This window comes from Propithecus coquereli, unplaced genomic scaffold (assembly GCF_000956105.1).
Source record: "Propithecus coquereli isolate 6110/MARCELLA unplaced genomic scaffold, Pcoq_1.0 Scaffold26, whole genome shotgun sequence".
Lineage (NCBI taxonomy): Eukaryota > Metazoa > Chordata > Mammalia > Primates > Indriidae > Propithecus > Propithecus coquereli.
The window spans coordinates 2743775-2751871 of record NW_012148174.1 but is presented as its reverse complement, the minus strand read 5'-3'; the positions used below and the strand labels follow the sequence as shown (position 1 = coordinate 2751871).

Sequence of the window (8097 nt, the reverse complement as noted above, 5' to 3'; positions counted from 1 at the left end):
ATTTTAATTAAAAGAAATGGAATGTTGCTTCTCATCACCAACACTAGTGAAATTACAGAGGCAAAAAAAGGAAAAACATCTTTATGAGCTTAGGTCCAGCATGGCTGGAACATATGGCATAAATGCAAAAATAATGACAAAAGATTTTTTAAAGTGAGTTCAGGGCCTGGTGTGGTGGCTCACGCCTGTAATCCTAGCATTCTGGGAGGCCGAGGCAGGAGGATAGCTCGAGGCCAGGAGTTCAAGACCAGCCTGAGCAAGAGCAAGACCTCATTTCTACTAAAAATAAAAAAATTAGCTGGGCAACTAAAAAATAGAAACAAAAAACTAGCCAGGTGTGGTGGCAAGTACCTGTAGTCCCGGCTACTCGGGAGGCTGAGGCAGGAGGATCGCTTGAGCCCAGGAGTCTGAGGTTGCTATGAGCTAGGCTGACACCACGGCACTCTAGCCCAGGCAACAGAGTGAGACTCTATCAATCAATCAATCAATCAATCAATAGTGAGCTGGGATCTTGATGGGCAATGTCATGAATACTAGGCTAATGACTTGGTAAGCATTGGGAAGTTACAGCTTTAAGTAAGTGAATAAAACAGAACTACACTTTGGAAATATTAATCTAATAATGATATACAGCACAGCTTAGACAGGATGAGGCCAGAAGCAAAGATGTGCAGTTAGTTAAACCATGGCCACACTGTTTACTTAAATACGTGAAATAATTTAGATAAACCTCAGGGAAAATATGTCACTGAATCTTTGAACCAGTTTAAAGTAAAATATCTTGGTGTTCCTGACTCCTTCTCATTAATTTGGACTCCACTTTATTTACTGACAATAAAATTCTAGATACACAAATATCTGAAATGGGAGAATTAAGACACAAAGAGCAAAGAATAACATGATTTATGTTAAAAGAGACTGAGAAAACGGGATATAAGAACCAACTGAAAAAGCTCCCCATAGTCAAAACTGGAACAATTTAAGCAAAAAAAAATAAATAAATAAAGGTAGTATTAGATTATAACCCAAAGTGTAAAATTAATATGTATTTGAGTTCATATTGATAGAAATGGTTGAATAAAATTTGAAATTCGAAAATGTGTGCGGAAGGCAGGAAAAATTGGGAATTTTGAGAGCAAAGAAGTAGCAGGAGGATGTCTGCATGGGAGAAGAGACAGAACTCCAAATACTTATTTAGATACTCCTCTCTCAGGGATATCAATGTAATTCCCCATCCCTTAAGAGTAAATTTGCACAGTGACTTCCTTCCAAAAATTACAGGGTTAAGGGGGGCAGGAGAGTAACCATGTAATGGAGAGACTGGGCAGAACCACTTCAGGCGGGCTATCAAAGTCAGCACCATCAGTGGTAAGTCACACTGACAGTTCACACCCGATACCACGCGGTGCGGATGGCACTTCACCTTGCGGTCTTCCTGCCCACGCTCCAGTCTAACCATGAGAAACACGCCAGACAAACCTAAGTTGAAACACATCCTTCAAAATACCTGGCCAGTACTCCTCAAATTGTCAAAGCCATCAAAAGCAAGGAAAGTCTGAGAAACTGTCGCAGTTTAGAGGAACCTAAGGAAATATGATGACGAAATGTAACGTGGTATCCTGGATGGGAACCTGGAACAGAAAAAGGACATTAGGTGAAAACTGAGGATTCTGAATAAAGTATGGACTTTGATGGATAATAATGGATCAATATTGGGTCTTTAGTTGGGACAAACCTACCATAGTAATGTTAGATGTTAACCAACCGGGAGACTGGTTACAGGATATATGAGAACTCTCTGTGCTTTCTTTGCAATCTTTCTGTAAATCTAAAATGACTGCAAATAAAGGTTTATTAAAAATAAAAAAAGGAGATTGAGAAAATACAAAACTGTTCTTTGTGTGTCCTTTACAGGTGAAGAGCTCTTTTTGAAGTGACCAAATCGGCAGAAACATCTTCAGCTTCAGTACTGCACCATCTCTCGCAACTGAAATAGGATGGATGTGTTTAATTACAATTGACGGCAATGACAAATCAAAGTTCTCACTTATTTTAAAAGAATACTGTCCCTGAGTTTTGCTAAACAGTCCAGCTCAGTTTCTCCTTGCTTTTATATTATCAAATTTCCTGGCTTATAAATTTTTAAAATTACATTTAAAATATAAACCAAACAAAAGATTTTACTAAAAAGATTCTTTATGCTCCTTCGCTCTCACTAAAAGGTCTTTGTCATTAGTTCATTCCGAGGGTCAAACTCATAATTTTGTTCTCATCCTTGGTTTTTTAGCAGGAGATCTTGCTTCACAGCACTCAGCTGTCTTTCGTCTAAGAACTTTAGGTGAGGAAGGAAGAAAAAGGCTACCGATAACTATTCCAAGACAGTTACGGTACATTTAGCCAACACACTTTTGCTCCTTTTCATGCTGTCTGTTAAGTGTTATTCATGCTGATCAAGCAAGACTTTAGGCAAAGAACACATTCGGCCTTGCTTCCCAGCTGCTTACCTGCGGGATTTGTTTATTGTGTTGTTGATTTTCTTTCCCTTTCAAATATGAACTATAAGAGCAAGTAATAAAAATTCAATTATCAAATTCAATATGACTCAGTTTTGGTTAAATATTGATGGATCAATGTGTGAAACAATTTTTTTCACATTTCCTCTCCTATTCGATCCATTAGCAACATCTTGCCCTGATGAAAATCCCACTTCCTAATTTCCCCTAGTTCTCCTCCGGCACTTCTGAGTCCATTTCACTTTGCGGGGCTGGGGGAAGGAGAGACAAAACTATCTACCTTATGGATTTCTTGTGACATTTCAGTGAGACAAGATGTCAAAGCACCTGGAACTTAGGAGGCACTCAACAAACTCGAGTATTCTGCTCGTTCCTTTACTTGCCATATAGATGTGGGTGCTTTGTGGGGTTCTTGTTGGGTCCGCTCTTTTCACATCTCGTGTTCTTCTTAGATAGCATCGTCTACTCCCATGGCTTCAACCGCCTTCTACATGCCAAAGAGGACTCCAAAATCTGTATTTCCAGTTCCTCTCTTACCACTGATCTTAAGAATGTCTCTCTGCCTACTAAACACATCCATCCGGATGTCCCCTAGACCTTCTCTACCCAACAGGTCCAATGATATTGTTGACTCATTTGTTCAAGGTGATAAATCCAGGTATCAGTGATCCCCGAATGGTCTCATCACATCCTTCTCCTTTCCCCCCATATCCAGACATCAACTTCTGTCACCTAAACTCCATTTGAAACCCTCAGTGGGTGATCTCTTTTGTTTTTTACTATATCCTCCTTGCCGACAACAATGCCTGAGACCTAGTAGGTACCTACTCAAATCATTTATTGAATGATTATGACTGTAGTCCAAACCATCATTATCTCTTTGGCAAATCATGTTTATAGCCTCTAAACTAGTCTCCCTGCCTCTGGAAACTCCAGTTCCACTTGCCTTCTCTCCAGTCCATTCTCTACACTGCCTTCCATGAGTTAAATTGTGAATTTTCTAAAAAAAAACAGATCCCAACATTTTCCTTGGTCCTTCGCACATGGTAGCCTCAATTTACCTTGTTAGCCCACTCTCCTACCACTTCTTCACTCTCGAAATTTCCACTTTTCCTTGCCTTCAACATGCATACTTTTTTAAAATTTCAAATTGCAATTACTTGTTGCTGATATGTAGAAAAGCAATTGACTTTTGTATATTAGCCTTGTATCCTGCAACCGTGCCATAATTGCTTATTAGTTCCGGGAGTTTGTTTTTGGTTTTGTTGTTGATTCCTGGGGGTTTTCTATATAGACGATTATGTCAACTTTGAACAAGGACAATTACGATTCCAGTTTGGTTCTGCTGTCGGGATGGCAGCACTGGGGTCTGGGGTCTGATTAGGATCTTCGCCATGGAGATGCTGTGCCTCCTCCTTGGCCTGGTCCATCACGAGTCTATGCTCATCTGCAGTGAGTAAGATATTTGGTAAGGTCTGTACATCCGTGCAACTGGGACAGTACATTGCAAAGATGGTTGTAAACAATTCCGTCATTCTCTGGGGGTCCTTTCTATACGTTGGGTTTGAGTTTTTCCAATTCAATAAATCCAAGGTGGAAAATGGGGTGTGAGTCCAATACCCTGCTGGCTGTCTTTGAACATTCAGGCCTCCTATGGGGTACTGTCAAATTGGAAATTGCCCTGCTCCAGCTACAGATGCCCTCTGGCTGAATTGAGTTCCCTGCTGGGTCTTGGAGGAGGAGACCATTCCCATTCCTGAGTCATAACCCAGGGCACGTAGGAATGAGGAATTGGCGCCAGCCCTGCCCTTCCCGACCATGGGCCCTTCCACCAGTGGTGGATGGTATGGGGGGAGGTTCGGAGAAGTTCGGATTGAAAGGGTTCATGAGATTGAACCTGGCTGATTCCTCCTTGATTCTGTCATCCAGAGTCCGGCTCCCCTCCCCAACTACGGGCGGAGGTTTCCTTAGTATCATTAGCTTTGTCCCAGGCCTTTTGGGCCTTTATTATGCAATTTCATAAGAGACTGTACGTATGGTATGTCGTCCCATTTACCTGACTTTTGACAAAATAATTCCAGTTGTAAGACAATATAATAATTTAAGCTTCCATTCAATGGCCACTTCTCCTTGCACCCCAACACATATGTTGGCCAGGCAGTATTAAAATAATACATCATTCTTTTTTCAGACAAGTTTGTGGCTATAAGTTGACCAGCCAAAATTCTTTCCAAGGGACTTTCAGGTAGTACAGAAACAGAGCCTCCTATGTTAAGGCAAAACTCAGAAACAATCAAACACAAACAATATAGAGAATTCCTAACACTCTAAAATGCCAAGCCCTGTCAATCAAATGGGAATCCAAAGGGGACAAATCCCACCCCAAATGGTGCCTCCAAACAAATGCCCTGCTGCAGGGCTGGAAGGTTCCAAACCCTCCCCAAATGGGTGGAATCGAGAGTCTTGGCGTGCATGCCGAGGAACTTACTCAGAAAAATGGCTGAGGCTGTCTGGATGTTTCTAGATCCATTTCCTTCTCCTCGGCAAAGTTCAGGTAGCTATGAGCTGTGTCTGATTCTGGGGAGGGAGAGAAAGAAGCTCCTCTGGGGTTAAACAGGCTCCAGCATCTGCTGGGGCTGTTCCTCTCTCTCTCACCTGAAAAGAAAAGACGATGCTTCTCCCAGCAGAGACCCACGGCTTGACCTGGGGCTGCTTCCTCCCTCTTCCAGCTGTGGCTGCAGTCATGGGGTGCCGTTCCGCTGGGGTGCCAATGGGTCCACCAAGGGACACCAAATTCTGTAACCGAAGCTTGGCATTTGTCCCTGAAGCCGCATCAGAAGAACGAGGATAAGTGGTTTGAGGAGAAGGAAAGAGAAGTTTGTTAATTTGCCAGCAAACGAGGAGGTTGGCAGACTCCCATCTTAAAGTACCAATGTTCTGCCTCTAAGCAGAAATACAAAGCTTTTAAAGGCGGGGGTTTCAGCTTCAGGCTACTGCTGCTCAACTATAGTAGATGGCTCCAATTCATCCCACCTTCAGCTAAGACAATCTCATGCGCTAAGACAATCTCATGAGTGACCCTCACGATACAATTCTCTTGAGCCATCTCCTGTGGTCAAAAAACAAAGGATATTCCCCTGCCCCTTCCGACCACTGGCCTAGGGCAAAGATGCAGGTTTTAATTTCCAAAAAGGACACTCCCCTGCCCTCCTGACCACTGGCCTGAAGCAGGGATGCAGGTTTTAATTCCCAAAAGGAGTAGGGGAGGTTTTAGAGAGACGGAAACATTTTTACCCTTTTTCAGGCCATTCCCCTGGTGACATGCTGAATTGAAGGAAAAAGGAACAAGACATTCTTCACTAATTAAAAACAAAGTACTACTTTTATTTGGCTCATTTCTCCATTTATTAGAATAACCACGTTTGGAGAGGCACAAAGCACTTAAGTTTTACATGACTACAAAGTTATCACAAATCCCAAACTTTTTAGCCACAGATATTTCACCTACTCTGTTTAAAGAAAAAGCTTTCAAAACGTCTGAGTTAGCTTAATACACAGAGACCCTGAATATATTGGAACTAAGTATTTTAAAATGCTTGTACTTTCTGCTCTAATAATGTCTTCTTTAAATGGAATCCAGCATAAAAGGGATTGAAATACATGATGCAAATGCTTTTGAGAGCGAGTGAAATTAATCTGCACAACATGGAAAAAGATGTAGTGTGCACAGAAGTTCTGCAAGGATTCACTGAGCCATCTGGGCTTCCATGGCTTGTGCTGTCCATTCTGGTGCTGTTTGACTAATTTTCTCCAAAAGGTTATTCACTTGGAAACAAAGTGATTGGATCTGCTTGTCCCATGTCGGTAGGGCTTCTCGTGCTAAAGAAAAAAGAAAATAACATACAAAATTGCAATTACTCCTTTGGGTTCATAGCAAATGTGAGTGAAAAGATAAATAAAGTAGTTATCATTTTTTTTTAAAGTTTACTCTAAAAATCTTGGCTAATAAAATTAAGCTAATTAAGCAATAGTTAAGAAAAGTACCCAAATCACTGGCACAAAGTATAAAAACAAAAAAATATATGCAGATACATATTATTATTATTAGTGAAAACAAAATAAAACCAAGCAGCCAAACAACCTTCACCACAACTGCAACAGAAAAAGACAGCCTCACTGAAGCTGGATTTTTCATCAGTAACGTTTACTGATTCATGGACACTGCCACCTACTGGGGAAAGCAAGTGTATTGATATATTCAAGGCTGTCTCTATTTGACTCTGAAGGATAAATATTATAACATTTAAACAAACAAAAAAGTCATCTTGAATCCACCAGGTTTTTCTATATACCAGCAATATGAAGTTAGAAATTAAAAATTGAGGGGAATGCCTCATTCAAGACAGCACCAAAATTTACAAAAAAGTGCACAGATTTAATGTACCTTTTAATGAAAAAAAAAATCTATAAAATATTAACACAGCCCATAAAATAACTTGAGTAGACACAAATCGGATTCCCAGGTAGAAGTATGCAATAATATAAAAATATCAGTTCTTCCTCCTTAAATATAACTTTAAGGAAATTCCAAAGATAACCCTTTTTTTCTATTTTGCTTTTTAACCAGGACAAAATTATTAAAGTTATAAGGAAGAATTGGTATTTGAGAATAGCCAAGGTAATTCTGCAAATGAAAAACAGCGGTGGAACTGTGGTCTATACGTACAATGGAATACCATTCGCCCTTAAAAAGGGATGAAGTACATGCAGTCGCATGTCAGACACGAATGAACCCCCAAAATACTACTGAGTATTTTAAGTGAAATAAGCTGAAAAGTCACATATTGTATGATTCCATTTATACGAAATATCCAGAATAGGTAAATCCATAGAGACAAAAGGCAGATGGGTAGTTGCCAGGGGCTGAGGGGAGGGAGGAATGGGGAGTAACTGCTTAAAGGTCGTGGGTCTCCTTTTGTGGTGATGAAAATGTTCTGGAACTACGTAGAGATGGAGCTTCCACAACATTGTGAATATACTACATGCCGCTGAATTGTTTCTTCAAAATGGTTAATTTTATGTTATATAAATTTCAATTCAATTAAAAAAATAGTAGTGGAGAACAGAAGTTGCTTTACCAACACTAAAATTTAGAATAAATTTTTTTATTATCATATTGTTACAGATCAGTAGGACCAAGTGGAATACAGAAATAGATGCAAACATATATGTGGAACCTAACATATGTCAATGATCACAATTTTAACAGAAAGGGTATTTTATTTAATGAATGATACTTGCATAATTGGCTATTCATCTAGAAAAACACTAAACCATACCCTAAAATTATCCACAAAAATGAACTGTAGATGGATTAACTTTCTGAATACAAAATAATAAATAATAACATTAGAAAACATTTTAGGAATATCATATTGTTACAGATCAGTAGGACCAAGTGGAATACAGAAATAGATGCAAACATATAAGTGGAACCTAACATATGTCAATGATCACAATTTTAACAGAAAGGGTATTTTATTTAATGAATGATACTTGCATAATTGGCTATTCATCTAGAAAA

At 39.7% G+C, this 8097-nt stretch overlaps 2 protein-coding genes across 2 annotated transcripts in view; one reads left to right on the top strand and one right to left on the bottom strand.

Moving 5' to 3' along the window:
- The window catches only part of PLAC8 (placenta-specific 8), a 45637-nt gene extending 43452 nt beyond the window's left edge, over window positions 1–2185 (top strand). The window contains exon 6 of the mRNA XM_012647150.1: window positions 1915–2185. The gene's annotated coding sequence lies outside the window, so the exon portion shown is untranslated. The remainder of the gene's footprint in view (window positions 1–1914) is intronic.
- Window positions 2186–5873: 3688 nt separating this feature from the next.
- COPS4 (COP9 signalosome subunit 4) overlaps window positions 5874–8097 on the bottom strand; it is a 22782-nt gene continuing 20558 nt past the window's right edge. Inside the window, exon 9 of the mRNA XM_012647149.1 lies at window positions 5874–6392. Coding sequence (XP_012502603.1) covers window positions 6259–6392 — 134 coding nt within the window. The 3' untranslated portion in view covers window positions 5874–6258. The remainder of the gene's footprint in view (window positions 6393–8097) is intronic.